Below are 20,739 nucleotides of genomic sequence, written 5' to 3' on the forward strand. Positions count from 1 at the left end.
AGGCTGAGAAGGGTGTGTACATGGTTAGAGCATAAATAAGAGAGGTTTGTTAATGGGTGCAAACATACAATTAGATAGAAGAAAAACATTCTAATGTTTGTTAGCTAAGTAGATTATCATTAACAAAAATATATTGTTTGTTCTAAAATAGCTATAAGCAAGAACTTAGAATGTTCCCAACACATAGAAATGATAAATACTTGAGGTGATGGGTACCTTAAATACCTTAACCCTAACATGATCATTACACATTCTATGACTGTAAAAAAAAAAAATCATGCATACCCCATAAATACATACAAATATGTACCCATGACAAAAGCAATTTAAAAAATCACTTTTTGTAAAAAAACAAAATTGCCAAATTTTTTTTAAAGTAAAATTAAGTAAGAAAACAGATTTTGGTGTGTACAAAAAGGTAAATTGAGAGAATCTCTATAACTCATCTTAAAGCATAAAGACTTGCATTCATGTTTTGATAAGCTATTTAAAAACAATAAAGCTTTAAAATATTCTTAACTAATGACCGAATAATATCTAATCAATATTCACTTTATTAGCTGGCAAGTCTAATAATATGAAGTCAGAGTACTGAAGAAACTAAATGTGTTTTCCCTGACTTTGTAAGGAAATAAAACCTATGAAGGCTTCCTTTAAAACAGCACAGACATGTGTCCAAGAATGTATCTGGTCTTCCTTGTCTCATCACTTTACTAACAATTTGACTTTTTCTATTGCAAGTGATTGATTAGTTGAATGCATGTTTAAAGCCTCATAGAAAGTGCTAATTTCTTCAGATGTGTTTTGCAAAGGCCAGAAATTCACCATTCTGTAAGAAAAGTTATGAAATAGACCTGTCATAAACTCATGGAATGGGTGTCCTAGGGAGTAACCCCTGTTCTCCACCAGGAGACTTTTAGCTGGCTTCCTTGCAGAGAAACATAAACATTTAGTCTGCTTTTTCACTTTTAGGTTTGAAAATCCTGCCTTTTACTTAGTCTGACTGTAGTTAAAGAAAATCGTTTTTCTCTGTCTCTATAACTGCCAATTTGTTTTTCTTTCCCCTGCAGTTTCAGCCATTCTAAAATACCTATAATATGTTAGGTATGAAAGGTATGAAGATTTATAAACCTTTACCCACACTTTCAAGGAGCTTATATTCTAGTGTAAGAGGAAAAAGAAGAAAACAGGAAAATAAAAGTGAAAAGTCACAGGGATTTTTTAAGGAGTCTGTGGAAGTCCTACTGCAGTTCAGGATGTCTTCCAAACTGCCGGGAAATGTCTCACTTGATAAACCTGATATATAAACCTGAGTATATAGGTAAAAGAACGGAAGTAATTCCAGAGAGAAAATAGTGTAAGTTACACTGTAAGCTAGACATGTTCAGAGAATTGTAAGCATTTTGAGATAGAATAGGTGAAGACATAGCAGTTGGAAGGTGCAGAAGTGCGTCAGTTCTGATATTTGGCTGGTATGCATCAGCATGAATTAACCCATTGGTTATGACTTGCATTTGTTTTGATTGGATCCACATCTTACTAGTTGTTAAATATTTTAAATCTCACCTCTGGGTATAATAGGAAGAGATTGGCAGATTTTAGGCCATGTAGTATATGCCAAATTATGGAGTGGAATATGATGGCAAAGGGGAGTCAACTAAGATCATTTTGCAGAAGGATGACACAATTAAATTTGTTTTACAGAAAAAACAACTCTGAGGAAAGTGGGGACGATGGGATGAGGAAAAAAAGAAAAGAAGCATTTTTAATCCATATTATTGAAACAATTTAGCAAATGAGAGGTGTAAAAATAACTGTATTAAAAAAGACTAATATTTATACCCAAAGAGTACCTTTCTTATTAAACTTAGCACATTCTTTTATTTTAGGTAAAATTAAATCACTTAGGGTTGAATGAGGAGGTAGTTCAAATGCACTGCCTGTGGCAACTGCTTTGAATATTATGTTCCAGGATGCTGAAGTCAAAGAAAGCTCCTTTGTTCTGGGTCTCCTCCCCATTGAGAATCAGGGCATTCAAGCCTGTACCCTCAACTCCAACAAACACTCCTAAGACTCTCTGATCTCATAACCCATCAGAAGCCCTTAAACCTCAAGAAGAATTGAAAAAAAGGTGGAGTTTATGTGCAAAACATGACTACTTTTGAATAATATTGAAAACTTAACCTTAATACTGCTATGTATACAAGCATATTCATCTTCACAGATGAAAAAACTCTGGATCAGGTAGCAAACCTCTCCTGTAAAGGGTCAGATGTTAAATATTTCAGGCTCTGTGGGACATATGATTTCTATTAAAACTGTTCAGTTCTGCAATTATAGCCCCAAGGCAGCCATAGACATTATGTCAATGAATGCAACTGTGTTTCAATGAAACTATCTTACAAAAATAGAATTCAGCTGATGGGCCTCACTCAGTTAATCAGTCACTGTTTTTAGTATGATTTATCACAATGCCCACCAACTAATAGAAATAGACACATGTATATATGTGTATATAAATGTGTGTATGTGTGTATATATATATGTATGATAGTTCACATCTTCTGTTAATTCTACCAAATCATGTCAATCTTCTAGAAAATGGGCTAGGTGTGGTGGCTCATGCCTGTAATCTCAGCACTTTGGGAAGCTGAGGTCACTTGAAGTCAGGAGTTTGAACCAACCTGGCCAAAATGGCAAAACCCCATCTCTACTAAAAAATATACAAAAATTAACTGGGCATGGTGGTGCCTGCCTGTAATCACAGCTACTTGGGAGGCTAAGGATGAAGAATTGCTTCAAGCCAGGAGACAGAGACTGCAGTGACTTGACATACTGCCACTGCACTCCAGCTTGAGTGACAGAGTAAGACTCTGTCTCAAAAAAAAATAAATAAATAAATAAAAGAAATCTAGAAAACAATAAAGAGCAAATGTTTTTGACCTGAGTTCAGCACAGAATAATACTGTTTGTCTTTGATTGTCCACAGATGTTTACACACACTTATAAAGCAACTTCAAACTTTCCTGTTTACTAAAAACTAAAGTTTCATCAAAAAGTTTAGTTTCCTGGGAAAATGAAAGTGCAGTTTGAATAGTCCATCTAATTATTAAATTTTTTTGATTACAGAAAGTATAATTGCTTCTGGTTTCTTAACCTTATTTTTTTAAAAAAAGAAACATTTTCAGAATCATCTTTAATTCCATATTTTCCTTTGTTTAAATTCTCTCTCTTGAAAATAGAGAAAGATATATTATCTTATACTGTAAGGGCAAAATTTATTACTGAAATTGAGGATTATCCAAGATCCAGAGATGGTTTTCCAGAATGGTTTAGGATACAGGTTGCCTTCTAATATTCTCACTGCCATTTATTGCCTGTGGGACCTTGAGCAAATTAGTTGTCTCTCTGTGTCTCGGTTTCTTCAGCTATAAAATGAAGTGAATAATAATAGCTTACAAATAGAATTGCTATAAAAAGTCAATAAATTAATACATGAAGATCAACCACTTAGAACAGTGCTTGCTAAATAAAGATCACACTGTAAAAAGTGATTATTATCATCAACATTTTTAAAATATTTATCTAAACAAATGTTCGCAGTGCAGTCAATCTCAAAGCCACCAGGACACTTTGAGATGCAGATTACTTTAAAGCACAAGCTTTAGTATTAGAAGAGAGCTTCAAAGTCCTGGGTTGGTTTCATCCTGGACATAGGAATGCTTCTTCATCCAATAACATCAAAGGCCTCTATTCATTTTCAGTTGTCAGACCTACAGCACCTCCCAAGGCAACTGCTATTATTTAAATTTCAGCTGTTTATCTAGCAAGCAGAGTTGCCTTTAAAGACATAAGTAACGTCGCCCGGGCGCGGTGACTCATGCCTGTAATTCCAGCACTTTGGGAGGCCGAGGCGGGCGGATCACGAGGTCAGAAGATCGAGACCAACCTGGCTAACATGGTGAAACCCCTACTACTAAAAATACAAAAAAATAGCCGGGTGCCTGTAGTCCCAGCTACTCAGGAGGCTCAGGCAGGAGAATAGCATGAACCTAGTAGGCGGAGCTTGTAGTGAGCTGAGATTGCGCCACTGCACTCCAGCCTGGGCGACAGAGTGAGACTCCGTCTCAAAAAAAAAAAAAAAAAAAAAAAAAAAGACAAGTAACGTCTCTGAGTTTCAGATTCTTCATCTGTAAAGTTAGGTTAATATTATTCACTTCAGAAGGGACTTGTGAAAAATAAAAGAAATATCTCATTCTTTACATTTTAATAGGGGTGTTTGAGGGGGACTTTTATGCTCCAGGAGGGAAAAGCATTGAAGGTAAACACACAGCTTCATTCCACCATCTTCCTACTATCTCTTCTGGGGATAGTGACTCACCTGTCTGGTGAAACTGGAAAAGGAGTTGAGTGTGTATGACTCCATCTCTTCTTTTTATGGAGCAGTCTGTTCTCTGAACCTAAGAGTTTTTCTCTTGTCCTTCTGAAAGCTATCTATTAAAGCAGGCAAGTCCTGTGATTGTGCAGCCCTGTCTGTGACTGTGGGGATGGAGAAGAATATTTGGTCACAGATCAAAGATTTGGTTTTCATTTAGCTAATATATACTAACTCCATGACTTCTTGCTGGTATTTAATTTGAGAAAAGGGCTATTGTTTAATGAACCTTTAAATCCCTAACAGTGAGAATTTAATATAATACTTTATGTGACTCTACAGTTACAAATGTTAAATTTGGTCTTATTTTACAAATATCTTGCATTACAGTTTAATGAAATCTTTCTCTTTTCATTGTTTATAACAGATGGAGTAATATCTTAAAAAAATAATAAATGAAACCACTTATTAGCAGTATAGTTTTCCTGGTTTCCAATCTCAACTGTTTCTCAACCCACTGTCACACCCCTTATGCTCCACACACACACATATACACGCACAAACTTCCTTCTCCACTTGCCTCCAAATGTAGGAAGAAAGGCCATCAAGTGATTTTTCTATTTCTAAACATTTAAGCTGTATATGCCCCAACACATTTTTAAATTTCAGTTCTGGTTCTGTAGTACATCTTCTCAGTTGGTTTCCTCTACCTGGACTTTAAATGCCACCAATTCCCACATTTTTATGAATTTTATACTATTCATAACCCACTTTTCATTCATTAAATTACCTATCCTACCTGGATACCAAAATTAACCAATTAAATAAACAACTGACCTTTCATGCAAGATACAGATACTATATATCAAAAATTTTAAAAATCTAAAAATTATAAAGCTTGGTATTGTCTGAAGATCATAAAGTCCAAATTAAATGACAAGAGTAAAATATTTTCAACATATTCCAATGAGCTACCTTCCTTAATTTATAAAGTTTTTAGAAATCAATAAGGAGGCCGGGCACGATGGCTCACGCCTGTAATCCAGCACTTTGGGAGACCAAGACGGGCGGATCACGAGGTCAGGAGATTGAGATCATCCTGGCTAACACGGTGAAATCCCTTCTCTACTAAGAATACAAAAAAAAAAAAAAAAAAAAAAAAATTAGCTGGGCGTGGTGGTGGGCACCTATAGTCCCAGCTACTCGGGAGGCTGAGGCAGGAGAATGGCGTGAACCCGGAAGGCGGAGCTTGCAGTGAGCCGAAATCGCGCCACTGCACTCCAGCCTGGGCAACAGAAAGAGACTCTGTCTCAAAAAAAAAAAAAAAAAAATCAATAAGGAAAACTAAACAAAAAAAAAATGATTTTAGTACATGGATACGTAGCTTTTAGGACATAGAGATACATATCACTTGACATACGAAAATATTTACTATCTTACTCTTAATTTTAAAACTACAAATTAAAACATTATGATGTAATTTTCATTCATAATATTATCAAATAGCAAATGATTTAATAATACCATGAGTCGACATAGAAATACAAGTGCTTTTCACTATACATTTTGTTCACCATTTAAATTATTTTTCATGATCATAAATTACATCTTTGGCGATAAATAAAACGTTAATGTTAAAAAATCTCTCTTTACCTTATTTTCACTTAAAATATACAGTCAGTCCTTGAACAATGCAGGAGTTAGAGGCGACATCATGCTACACAGTCAAATATCTACATATAACTTTGTGGTTTTTTTGAGACGGAATCTTACTCTGTTGCCCAGGCTGGCGTGCAGTAGCCGGATCTCAGCTCACTGCAAGCTCCGCCTCCAGGGTTTATGCCATTCTCCTGCCTCAGCCTCCTGCTAGCTGGGACTACGTAGAGGCGCCTGCCACTTCGCCTGGCTAGTTTTTTGTATTTTTTAGTAGAGACAGGGTTTCACCGTGTTAGCCAGGATGGTCTCAATCTCCTGACCTTGTGATCTGCCCATCTCGGCCTCCCAAAGTGCTGGGATTACAGGCTTGAGCCACCGTGCCTGGCCTAACTTTTGACTCTCCTAAATCTTAACTGCTAATGACCTACTGTTGACCCAAATCCTTACAAATAACATAATCAGTTGATTAACACATATTTGTGTATGTTGTATGCATTATATACCGTATTCTTATAATAAAGTAAGCAAGATGAAGAAATGTTATCAAGAAACTCATAGGGAAGAAAAATATATATTTACTATTCATGAAGTAGATGTGGATCGTCATAAAGGTTTTCATCCTAATTGTCTTCACACTGTAGGCTGATGGGGAAGAGGAAGGGAAGGGGTTGGTCTTGCTGTTTCAGGGGTGGCAGTGGCAGAAGAAGTGGATGAGATGGGAGACAGGAGAGGCAAGCACATTTGGTTTAACTTAACACATTAAAGGAAATGCATTGTAATTTCTGCCTTTTTTTTTCTTTTCCATTTCTCTAAAAATGTTTCTGTACAGTACCAAGCCTTCTTCCACTATTAACTTTAATTTCAATGCCTGTATCATAGAAAGGACTATGTCATAAAATAAGTCAAAAGCTGTCTTGAATAACTGAAATCTTCCTGCCAGAGTATGTAATGTCAATTTGCTTTCTGACACTACTTCAACATCATCTTCCTCCTCATCTGGCACTGGTCCAAAAGCACTCATCTCCATCAAAATCATCTTCTGTTAATTCTGGTAGTGTGATGTCTGTTAGCTCTTGAATTTCTCCAAGATCCATATTCTGAAACCCTTCACTCCCACCTTTTTTTTCCATACCCATGATCTCATGATTTCCTTAACTGGCTCTATCATAAATATTGTGAAGTGATACACAACATCTGGAAACAGTTTTCTTCAGCAGGAATTTATTGTATCAGGCTTGATGGCTTTCAGGGCTTTTTTCCATAACAACAATTGTATCTTCAGTGGTATAATTTTTCCAGACTTTCATGATGTTGTCTCTGTTTGGATACTCTTCAAACCATTGATGATACTTTCCATAGAGTACTCTGTGTAATGAGCTTTTATGGTCCTTATGACCCCTAATCTAGAGGCTGAATTAGAGACTTTGTGTCTAGGGGCAAGTAGATATTTCCATGTTGAACTCATGAGGTTCTGGGCGGTAAGGGGCATTGTTCAATAGCAAAGGAACTTTATAAGGCAGTCCTTACAAGCCAGGTACTTCATGACTTCAGGGACAAAGTGCTGATGGAACCTATCAAGGAAAATAGTTCTCAATGTCCAGGTCTTCTTGTACAACCAAAAGACTGGTAGCTGATGCTCATCTTTTCCCTTCAATGCTAGGAGATGAGCAACTTTGTAGATAAGAGAAGTCATGATCATAATAAACCTGACTGTATTTATCACAATACAGAAGGGTTAGCTTATTCCTTCCTAGTGTTCACTTCTCTTCTTTACTAATACATATTCTTTGTGGTGTTTTTCTGTACAGAATAGAGCACTTTGACACACATTAAAAACCTGTTCCAGCAAATGTTCCTTCTCCTCAGTGGTTTTCTTAATGGTGTTTTGGAACTTGTCTGCTGCTGCTTGGGCAACAGAAGCTGTCTTTCTCATTATCTTGACAATTTTTAAGCCAAATATCTTTGTAAAATTATCAAACCATCTTTTGCTAGCATTAAATTCTCTAGCTTTAGATCCTTCACCTTCCTTTTGAGTAAGTCATCATTTAATGACTGCTTTATCTTGAATAATATTAGACTATATGTATGCCTTTATTATACTCAATCCTGCACCTACATAAAAGCTGCATTTTCAAAATTACATAAAAAGGTATTTCCCCAGAACAGTGAGGTTTTCACACCTGCTGGTGTAACCACAGGGATGGTTTCATACATTTCCTTTTTTTTTCATTACATTGGTCTTTCCTTATGCTGGATTTGTTTATTTTGAAATGAAGGGCATCTGCAGCTGCAGATTTCAATATACAGTACATATTAAGCAATTCAACTTTTTCTTGTGATATCATGACTTTTCTCTTCTTCTTGGGAGTACTTCCAGCATCACTACTGACACTTTGGTTCCCATGGTGTTATTTAAGGTTCACAGTATTGCATGAGACACGATAAAAAAAAATGCAATAACCAGGAACAATAGCTTTTTACTGTGATGTGTGATTTACTGCTGAAATGAACTGTTCACAGGGAGATGATTAGCCTCAAACTGTGATTTAAGCAGATACTCACAATACTTGAAATCATTGCAATATCAATAGGAGGTGGCTTTGAAATTATTACAGTAGTACAACATGTACTACAGTTAATTTTATGTAGTTATGATTTAATAGTAAATCTTTACTTTGTTTCCTCTTAATCAGGAATGGCTCATAAGTGTGCACAAACATTTTGATAAATTTTAACTTTTTATAATAGATTGGTGTAGATTTTATGGTAGTAAATGATAAAATAGTATATGTAAATATTATATTCATTTATGACACATATTTTCTTATTTTTAAAAAATAATCCTAGGCAACATAGTTTGTCTGTGAGTTTGTCCAAATTATTGCAAATCTCAAAAATAAATTTCAACATATCAATTGAAAAAAAAATCTGTATATGGAGACCTGCACAGTTCAAACTCATGTTGTTCAAGGGTGAACTGTAGATTTCATTCTTCATTCCTTATTACTTCAACTTACCAAAATACTGGCTTATATGTCATGGGTTCATTTTTTCACCTTCTACTCAGTTCTTAGCCACTCCTTTGTTAATCTGCTTTTATTAATCTATTCAGCCATGCCTTGTTAAATTGCCAATTCTCTCCACCTCAATAAATCCAAATGGCCATTTCAGTATTATCTTCACTTGATCTCCTAAATTCAGTTGACCCTGTGGTCTTGCCTGTAAATACTCTCTTCCATCGGCTTGGATGACACAACACTCTTGGTTTCCCGTCTACATCTCTGGATTTGCCTGTTCCTGTCTCTGATTTAGAATTCATCTTTTTCTTTTCTTCTTCAACCTAAATGCTGAGGTCCCTCAAAGATAATTTTTTAGAATTCCTCTCTTAATTTTAACAAATACGTCCTTGATTTGATAGTATCCTGATGATTCTCTCAGTTCTATTTACAGCCTGTATGTCTCTTCTGAGCTCCCAACTTACATATTCTCCTACCTAGTAGACTACTTTTATCTTTGAAATGTACCTGGACTCTGGATTAACAAAATGTGGCACATATACACCATGGAATACTATGAAACCATAAAAAATTGTGAGTTCATGTCCTTTGTAGTGACATGGATGAAGCTGGAAACCATCAGTCTCAGCAAACTATCACAAGGACAGAAAACCAAATACTGCATGTTCCCACTCATAGGTGGGAACTGAACAATGAGAACACTTGGACACAGGAAGGGGAACATCACACACTGGGGCCTGTTGTGAGGTGTCGGGAGGGGGCAGGGATATCATTAGGAGATATGCCTAATGTAAATGATGAGTTAATGGGTGCAGCACACCAACATGGCACATGTATACATATGTAACAAACCTGCACGTTGTGCACATGTACCCTAGAACTTAAAGTATAATAATAATAATAAAGAAATGTATCTGAACTCCACTTATCCAAAACTGAACTCATGATCTGCTGTCTACTTCATATCTGACATTTCCCAATGACCTCAGTAAAGGTACTATCATTCCTATTGTTAACTTTTATCCTATACTACAAATTGATGACATTGAATGACCCAGTGGAACAAAATTATGGACATGCCTTTTTAATGCACTTGATTTTATTGTAACTCCGCAGATACTGCATTTTCTAGAAATTGAAGGTTTGTTGGCAACTCTGTCCTATACATTTATTGGCACTATTTTTCCAATGGCATGGTCTCATTTTGTGTAATTTTGTTAATTCTTGCAATATTTCAAACTTTTTCATTATTATTATATCTGTTATGGTGATCTGCAATCAGTGATCTTTTTTGCTTGTATTATTATTTCAATTTACATGATAATTATATACATTTATGACATAAAGTGTGATATTTCCATAAATGTAAACAATATATAAGGATCAAATCAGGGTAATAAACGTATCCATCACTTCAGACATTTATTATCTATGCGTTAGGAACATGCTACTGTTGTAATTGGTTTGGGGAATCACAAACTGTGCCCATATAAGACAGTAATGAGGGTAGTATGTTCTGATGGTCCCACCCACTGGCTGTACTTCTGTCTCTCTCCCTCTCCGTAGGCCTCCCTATCCCTAAAGACACAACAATATAGAAATTAGGCTAATCAATAGCCCTAAAATGGCTAAATGCTCAAGTGAAAGGAAGAATTGTAAGTCTCTCACTTTAAAAGCTAGAAATGATTATACTTAACGAAGAAGGTATGGTGGAAGCAAATATAGTCCAAAAATTAGGACTGTTGCAAAATCAGCCAAGTTGTGAATATACAGAAATGATAAGAAACAGAAACAGCCTTATTGTTCATATGGAGAAAGTTTTCATGGTCTTGATAGATCAAGTCAGCCACAACATTCTTGTAAACCAAAATTCTAATCAAGAGCAAGACTTCAACTCTCTTTAATCCTATAAAGGCTGAGAGAGGGGAGGAAGCTACAGAAGATGTGTTAAGCTAGCAGAGGTTATTTCATGAGGTTGAAGGAAGGAAATTGTCTCTATAACATAAAAGTGCTGGGTGAAGCAGCAAGTGCAGACTGATAGAGAAACTTCAACAACATATTTTCAATGTAGACCAAACAGCCTTTTTTTTTTTTTTTTTTAATGGAAGAAGATGCCATCTAACACTTTCTCAGCTAGAGAGGAGAAGTTAAGGCCTTGCTTCAAATTGTCAAAGGACAGGCTAACTCTTCTATGAGTAGATAATAAAACTGGTGACTTGAAGTAGAAGCCAATACTCATTTCCATTCTGAGAAGACTAGGAAACTTATGAATTATGCTAAATTTATGACTGTTTTCTAAAAATGAAAAAGCAAAGCCTGGGTGACAACACATCTCTTTACAGCATGGTTTACTGAATATTTTAAGTTTACTTTTGAGAATTGCTACTCATATATACACACACATACACACACACACACACACAAACCCTTTCAAAGTACTACTGCTAATAATTGACAATGTGCCCGGCCAGCCAAGAGGTCTGATAGAGACATACATGGAGTTTAATGTTGCTTACATGCCTACTAACACAATATCCATTCTGCAGAATATGAATCAACAAGTAATTTTGACTTTCATGTCTTATTATTTCTAAAATACATTTCATAAGGCATAATTGTCATAGGTGGTAATACCTCGGACAGATATGAGCAAAGCAAGTTGGAAACCTTCTGGAAAGGATTCACCATTCTAGGTGTCATTAAGACCATTCATGAGTCATGGGAGAAGCTCAAAGTATCAACAACAGGAGTTTAGAAGTGATTCCAACCCTCATGGATGACTTGGAGGTGTTCCAGTACTTCCAGTCAAGGAAGTAACTGAAGATGTAGTGGAAAGAGCAGGAGAACTAGAATTAGAAAGTGAGTATAAAGATGGGACTGAACTCCTACAATCTCATGATAAATCTTAAATGGATGAGGAGTTGCTTCTTATAGATCAGCAAAGAAAGTGGTTTCTTGAGGTGAAATATACTCTGGTGAAGTTGCTATCACATTGTTGAAAAGACAACAAAGAATTTGGACTGTTACCTAAACTTAGTAGATAAAGCAGTGACAGAATTTGAAAGGACTGACTCTAATTTTAAGAGCAATTCTAATGCGGGTAAAATGCCATCAAACAACATTTCATGCTACAGATAAATACCACTTCCTTTTGTGAAAGGAACATTCATTTGATGTGGCAAACTTCATTGTTGTCTTATTTTAAGAAATTGCCACAGCCACCGCCACCTTCAGCAATTGCCACCCTAATCAGTCAGCAGATACCAACATCGAGGCAAGACCCTCAACTAGCACAAAGAATCTAACCCACTGAAGGCCCAGATGACCGCTTGCCTTCTTTTTTTAGCAATAAAGTATGTTTGAATTAAGTTTTATATATTTTTAGACATAATTCTACTGTGCACTTATTAGGCTACAGTATAGTATAAAGATACTTTTTTTTTTCTTTTTTTGAGACAGTCTCGCTCTGTCGCCCAGGCTAGAGTGCAGTGGCAGAGTCTCGGCTCACTGCAACCTGTGCCTCCCGGGTTCACGTCATTCTCCTGCCTCAGCCTCCTGAGTAGCTGGGACTACAGGCACACGCCACCACGCCCAGCTAATTTTTCCCATTTTTAGTAAAGACGGGGTTTCACCGTGTTAGCCAGGATGGTCTTGATCTCTTGACCTCGTGATCCACCTGCCTCTGCCTCTCAAAGTGCTGGGATTACAGGCGTGAGCCACAGCGCCCAGCCCACTTTTTATCTGAATTGGGAAATAAAAAAATTTGTATGATTTTTATTGTGATATTGTTTTATTGTGGTGGTCTGAAGTCAAACCCACATTTTCTCCAAGGAATGCCTGCATACTTGTATGAAAATGACTTAATTTGAAATAGACATTCTAGCTACATATAAAGATAAAGAATAATATCTACCTCTGCAGAATAGCTACTAAGATAGTTTGACTAGAAAAACTGTAATTTCATTGGCAGAGTTATTTCTCACAGTAAGGTCTTATCATTTCCATTTTGAAAAATATTGATGTAGATTGACCTCTCACTAAGAAATGCTACTTATAATCCCCAAGTACTTTTGAAAGTTAAGTACATGTCCTTTTTGTGGCTTTGTAATAGTCATCGCATTAAAAAATGGAAATTCTCCAATTATTCAAATAAAGTTAATTATAGATCAAATAAAACTATCTTTCAGTAGTTAATTTGCTAAAAACTAGTTCTTGTTTCCAAGTCTTATTTAAATGTCTAACTTTTAAATAATATATTTCAAGTAATTCTCTCCCAGATCCAGAACTAAGACAGTATATTCATTCTAGAAAATAAGCCCCTTATGAAATGCCATTACTGTTCAGATTATTGATCTCAGCCAGGTGTCAGAGCCAAAGTGTTTAGCAAGACTATTTCAGCGACCTGAACAGGATATTTTTATTTGCAATGAGACAGCAGATTACCCACAGCTCAAACGGAAAGAAAGACCTAGTGGCCAGGTCTGTATCATTCAAACATTCTATCCATGTGCAGCACAGATGGTGAGATGTGTTGATGGATGAAGTTGTCTCAGCAGCAGAGTTGCCTTAGTCCTGCCAAGCACCTAAGTTGAATGACCTATTAAACATGGTTGACCTAAGGCAGTTGGAGAAATTTATAAGTAAATACAGCTATTAAATGTGAACCTTCTAGTAGGCTCTAAATATAGCCTTTTATTTTTTTTACACATAGCTTTTACTTCTAGTTCCTAAAGCCATTCATTCAAGTTTGATTTGGGGAAGAGAAGGAGAAAAAAGAGAGGTTTGCAGAATATATGTAAATAAAATAACACTAGAATGCTGAAAGAAGTTACAGGGTGAACTAAATAAAAATTTTAAGGAGGTAACATTGATATAAAATACTAGTTAAAATTAAAATTTGAATTATCTACAATTTTAAAAAAATAAACCCAGGTTCTATGTAGAACCTGGGGTTTGCTATCAAATAATAACTTTCCCTCTGTTTCTACTCTATAGAAGACAAATTAGTAGAAAAGAACACTGGATTATAAGTTATGGTAGTTGGGTAATTGGTGACCTTAAGCACATCATCCAAATTTTGGAGGTATCAGTTTCCTCATTTGTAAAATTAGAGTTAGTAGATGTAAACTTTTTCTTACAACTATTAACTTTTGCTTTTCTGTTCCGTTTCACACATCAATATTTACTGAGTCTTACTTAGAGCTCTTGTGTATAAAATACAATAGTACTTAATATTTAGGTTGTTCTTAGATGTGGGATTTTTTCATAACACTTATATGACCCTCTAACTTATCTGTAAGTTTTGTAAGGGCAATAATTATTGTTTCTTTTATTCACTGATTTATTTCAAGCACTTTAACATATACTAAACACTCAACATTTGTCAACTTAATGGTTAAATGAAACAGTACATGTAAAGTGCTTAGCACAGTAATTGGCACAAAGTATTTGATAAATGATCCTATAAATGGTTCTGATAAGTAGTTTATTAACACCCACAGTGCCATCTCACTAAGATAGCTGGAAGAAGTTGGGATATTTCAAAGAGAAGTTGGAGAGTACTGAGGACCACACTGTTGTTTCCAAATATTTGAAAGAATATCACATGTTACTTTTAGAGAGAGAGGAAAAAAACAAAACAAAACAAAAACAAACAAACAAACAAAAAAAAAAAAACATGGGCCAAGAGGCAGAAACTACAGGAAGATATTTTTAAAATTTGGAGTAAAGAAGACCTAACAAAACTGCTTAAAAGTGAGATGAATTGATGTTCAAGTAAATGTTGAATTACTACATAACCAGTTAATGGGGGGATAAAAAATCTAACTAAAGGCTATAAATTTAGTATTCCATGAATTAAACTATATGGAAAGAACTCTGTGTTTATCATATACAAAATAAATTTTAAAATACACAAAATATAAAATTTTGCAATGCTTCTGGAAATAAAATCATAGATGGACAATGGCAAATACTGTAAAAACCAATCTATTTACTTAGTGTACATGGGATAAAGAACATTTGCTTTTTGGAAAATATACCGTATGACTGAAAACAAATGCTGCTGATTTTTCTTACTAATGCTGGCAAATGGAGCAGATAGGAATCATGGAATTCTTTATTCCCTATCAGAAAAACAGAACTACTTAAAGCCAGACTTTTTTCCTTTCTGATCTTTTTACTGCTGTGGTAACACTGCACTTCAGAATACAGTATGAGAATATTGGCAGTTGGCATGTTCCTGGGTTGCATAAAACTAACTGATGCATCATTCCTGCCAACTAGGGATGATTTTGACAAAATATATGACATTGATTAAAAAGGAATCTCACTCAATATCATTTTTATTGAAGGATGTGTGGCCTCATACCAAAATAGCCCTATCAATCTATTGCCATCAGATCAGACAGAACAGAATTGAGTACATAAAATGGCTATCATAAAATGTATCCTAGCTGGAGCTAAGTCTGATCACAGAAGGACAGTTAAGCATTTGGAAAATGAAGGAAGTACATTTCCCTTAATAAGCCATCAAAAGTTAGTAACAAGTGACTTGGCTCTCTATCTGGGGCAGAAATCCTGAGAAAGATGCAGTGGTTTCTAAACTTTCTGCTGTTCTTCACATTGGCTACCTGTTAATAAAAAGATATACGGTACATAATGTTTTAAAGGTATGCAATGAAGAAGCAGCTTCCCTACCACTTATAACTTCTAGTGTTACCATCTCAGAAGTGCACTTCATTCATACATTCAAAACTATGGTGTTGTCTTACTAGTGATGATAGTTAATTTTATGTGTCTAGTGCCTGGGCTATGGGTGCCCAGACATTTTACCAAACATTATTCTGCCTGTGAGAGTGTTTTGAATGAGATTAATATTTGAAACAGTAGACTGAGTAAAGCAGATTGCCCTCTCTAATATGGATAGACTTCAAACAATCAACTGAAGACCTGAATAGTATTAAAAGGCTAAGAGGTAATGTTTTTTGCCTGACAGCATGATATGGACATTGGTCTTTTTCAGCCTTCAGACTTGGACTGAAACATTGGCTCATCTTGAATTGCAAGTCTACCAGCTTTCAGACTGGAACTTAATATTATCAGCTCTCATGGTTCTAAGACCTTTGGACTTGGATTGGAACACACATTGGCTCTCCTGGGTCTTTAGCTTGCCAAATGCAGATCTTGTGACTTCTCAGCCTCTTTAATCACATGAACCAATTCCTTGTAAATCATATATATACATATATAAATATATACACACACATATATACATATATGCATTTTTTATATATGTATATACTTTTGGTTTTATTTCTATGGAGAATTTGACTAATACACTGATTCAGCCACAACAACAGGGAATGGGCTGAGTTGTGTCAATCAAGTGAATTATCCAGGTAATTCAAGTCAATCTCTGTGGAAGCTAATATTTTAGTATCTTGTCTAGAAGCAATGTAGGTGACCAGGCAAGGTAATGACATTTTTGTGATATAAAATAACAAGCCCATTTTCTAATGCTTTAAAAATGTGCTCTGAAAGCAATTCCTCACTTCTAAATCCCAAATTCTATGATTCTACATTATAAACCAAACTCATGTAGTCATTCTCAAAATCAGTTTTAAAAGCAACTATGAAAACACCCCGCATTGCCAAGACAATCCTAAGTCAAAAGAACAAAGTTGGAGGCATCACGCTACCTGACTTCAAACTATACTACAAGGCTACAGTAACCAAAACAGCATGGTACTGGTACCAAAACAGAGATATAGACCAATGGAACAGAACAAAGCCCTCAGAAATAATACCACACATCTACAGCCATCTGATCTTTGACAAACCTGATAAAAACAAGCCATGGGGAAAGGATTCCCTATTTAATAAATGGTGCTGGGAAAATTGGCTAGCCATTAGTAGAAAGCTGAAACTGGATCCTTTCCTTACTCCGTATACGAAAATTAATTCAAGATGGATTAGAGACTTAAATGTTAGACCTAATACCATAAAAACCCTAGAAGAAAACCTAGGTAATACCATTCAGGACATAGGCATGGGTAAGGACTTCATGTCTAAAACACCAAAAGCAACGGCAGCAAAAGCCATAATTGACAAATGGGATCTAATTAAACTAAAGAGCTTCTGCACAGCAAAAGAAACTACCATCAGAGTGAACAGGCAACCTACAGAGTGGGAGAAAATTTTTGAAATCTACTCATCTGACAAAGGGCTAATATCCAGTACCTATAAAGAACTCAAACAAATTTATGAGAAAAAAACAAACAACCCCATCAAAAAGTGGGCCAAGGATATGAATAGACATTTCTCAAAAGAGGACATGCATACAGCCAACAGGCACATGAAAAAGTGCTCGTCGTCACTGGCCATCAGAGAAATGCAAATCAAAACCACAATGAGATACCATCTCACACCAGTTAGAATGGCAATCATTAAAAAATCAGGAAACAACAGGTGCTGGAGAGGATGTGGAGAAATAGGAACACTTTTACACTGTTGGTAGGATTGTAAGCTGGCTCAACCATTGTGGAAAATAGTATGGCGAATCCTCAAGGATCTAGAACTAGAAATACCATTTGACCCAGCCATCCCATTACTGGGTATATACCCAAAGGATTATAAACCATGCTGCTATAAAGACACATGCACATGTATGTTTATTGTGGCACTATTCACAATAGCAAAGACTTGGAATCAACCCAAATGTCCATCAGTGACAGACTGGATTAAGAAAATGTGGCACGTATACGCCATGGAATACTATGCAGTCATAAGAAAGGATGAGTTCATGTCCTTTGTAGGGACATGGATGCAGCTGGAAACCATCATTCTCAGCAAACTATTGCAAGAACAGAAAACTAAACACCTCATGTTCTTACTCATAGGTGGGAATTGAACAATGAGATCTGGACTTTTTCAATTGAACAACTGAACCTGGACTCTGGAAGGGGAACATCACACACCGGGGCCTATTTTGGGGAGGGGGTAGAGGGGAGAGATGGCATTGGGAGTTATACCTGATATAAATGATGAGTTGATGGGTGCTGACGAGTTGATGGGTGCAGCACACCAACATGGCACAAGTATACATATGTAACAAACCTGCACGTTGTGCACATGTACCCTAGAACTTAAATAAAAAAAAAATATGAAAAAAAAAAAGCAACTAGGAGTTTGAGACATGTTTACTTTCCAAGTGAATTACTCAAGGATATAAAAATTCATTTCATTACCTTACAGTCATGTGTTTTAGGACTTACAGATTCATCATCTTCATTTGTTGATTCCTGTTATTATTAATCAGCACATGGTGGGTCTACTTATTTTCCATGATTTTCTCCAGGCACAGGTGCGTTATGAAATTTAAGCTCTATTTCCACTGCACACATTAAGCTTTGAAAGATTTTTTTTTATTGTACACTAAAAGCTACCTTTTGGTGCTGCCAAATTCCTGGTATTAACTCCATGTAAATTTTCTTATTGTCACTCACCTGCCCAGAAGCAGAAATTCTCCCGCTAGACCCAGGCGCCTCATGGCCATCAGCAGACCTCTCACCGTCATACCCTCACAGAAGCAGGCCACCACCCGGGCCTTAGGCAAGTGACTTGTGAGCTTCTTCAGCAGCTTATCAAAGCTCTGCTCTCCTGCATTACTGTAGATTTTGTAAGAGTGGGCGATGCAAATCCCTTCCTTCGCTGACATATCTTTGAAGGCTTCCATCCCACTTTCTCCATAGTTGCCTGTGTGAAAACATAGATAAGCAGAGGGATAGTGAAATGAGATTGTTGCATTAATTGGGTGTAATCAGAATGTAGGTGTTAGGAGCATGAAAGTCATGGTGCAGGACTTGGAACCTGAAGAACTGAATTTCAGTTTTTGCTCTTTTGCTGAATTGCTTATTTTGGGCCAATTACAATTGAACCACATTATACATGCATTCATCATTTATATTTTCACTGTGATGGAGAGAATAATATAAAAAGGGTGAGCAATTCATCATCCTTTTATGACTGAAAAACAGCTCTTATTCTAAGTATGAGTTGATGGAGATATGTATCAGCTATTTTTTTTGTTTGCATTCGATCTCACTTCTCTTTGCTTTTCATTGATGATAATTTCATCCTACTGAGATTTTTGTATTTAAAGATATAGTACATATGAGTAATACATGTAGTCTATATAGTATAGATGTTGCCATATAAATGTTTTAAAAAGTATTATACTATATGTAATATTCAGTATATTATATATTTATAATCATGAGAATTTATGGTTTGGTCTTAACTGAAAAACTGAGATCCTTGATTAAGATTTAGTCTTGTCACAGATGAATGTGTAAACTTATGAAAAACGTTTACAGTTTTATCTTATACAAACATGGGGTAGTTATTGATAAGGATGAAAAAGTTCAAAGTCCTTTTCAAAATTTGGAGACTAAGGACTAATGGTAGTCTATTAAACTTAATGGAAAAGGGGATTAATATTGACAGTCAGTTATATGCCAGGACACCAGGACCTTTATATATGTGATCTAATTTAGCACTCACAATAAAATATTGATGTAGATATTATGAGTTCCATTCCATATATAGATCAGAAAACAGATAAAGCAGTTAGGTCCGCATTTACCTGGAGTTACTCTAGCAGTAAGTGGAGGGCTGAACTCCATTCACAGATCTAATAGCATAGGTTCTGCTCCCTCTACTTGTCTAAGGCTGACTCTTAGGAGTCTCAGAATTCTAGTTACATACTCATTTCTCTTTTTCTATTTGAAAGTGATAATTCTCCAATTTTAGATATTTTTGGAACATTTTAAGGCTATATATTTTATACAGGGCTCATATTCTGAATTTTCAAAATATTAGATATATGAGGCGGATTGTTTTGAAGACTACAAGAGGCTATTACAAGATAACCAAGCTGTAGAACATATGAGGATGCGACTGACCCAAAAATCAACTTGACCTAGGAACTGGAATCTCATCAGGATGAGTAGATATCAAATTAATAAGGAGCACTGAACATTCAATCACATAGGGTTCACTATATGTCTATAACTGCAAAAAAAATAATTCCACAACAATTTGATTTTGGGAAAGTCAGTTTACATATGCTAGCTCACTGCTCCTTACAACTCTGTGATAAAGGTTAATGTTATCTCCTCTTGGCTGATAAAGCTGAAGTTCAAATACAGATAGTAGGTGTCAGGATCTTGGTTTGAACATATGTCTCTGATTCCTGTCCTGATGTGGGTGCTACCATACCACAGGTACCTTGTTGCAAATGAAACCTATAAACTTTGAGGGTGGATTTTGGTGAAGTTTTGTCTCCATGAACAAACTGCAAAGGGCAGAGCAGAGCAGGTCAGCTTGAGTCTGAGCCAAAAATACTGGTGGGCCAGCTGCATCTTTTCCCTCCTTCTCCAGAATTAAAAGCAACAAGAAGCCTCTGTCATGATGGCAGGTGGGCAATCTAGTTATTTTGCAATTAACAAAGTTTAAAGGGCACTTTCTGAAAAATGTGCCAATGGGCCTAAATTACTATCAGTTTTACACTAATGTGAGTAATCTATTATTCTTTGATTTATTTTTAGCTAACTCCGTTTTTCAACAGACTGTCTTGCATTTCATGTTTTGATTTAATGCAGAGGCATTTGCATAAATAATTTGAAATTA

The 20,739-nt window shown here is 35.9% G+C and overlaps 1 protein-coding gene across 6 annotated transcripts in view; it reads right to left on the minus strand.

Annotated features, from left to right (window-relative positions):
• The window catches only part of GRM5 (glutamate metabotropic receptor 5), a 576,324-nt gene that overhangs the window by 334,468 nt on the left and 221,117 nt on the right, over positions 1–20,739 (minus strand). For all 6 annotated transcript variants that reach the window (XM_015435594.4, XM_005579310.5, XM_005579312.5 and 3 more), the window contains one exon: positions 18,555–18,804. In XM_015435594.4, coding sequence (XP_015291080.3) covers positions 18,555–18,804 — 250 coding nt within the window. The remainder of the gene's footprint in view (positions 1–18,554; positions 18,805–20,739) is intronic.

This window comes from Macaca fascicularis, chromosome 14 (assembly GCF_037993035.2).
Source record: "Macaca fascicularis isolate 582-1 chromosome 14, T2T-MFA8v1.1".
NCBI classification, from domain to species: domain Eukaryota; kingdom Metazoa; phylum Chordata; class Mammalia; order Primates; family Cercopithecidae; genus Macaca; species Macaca fascicularis.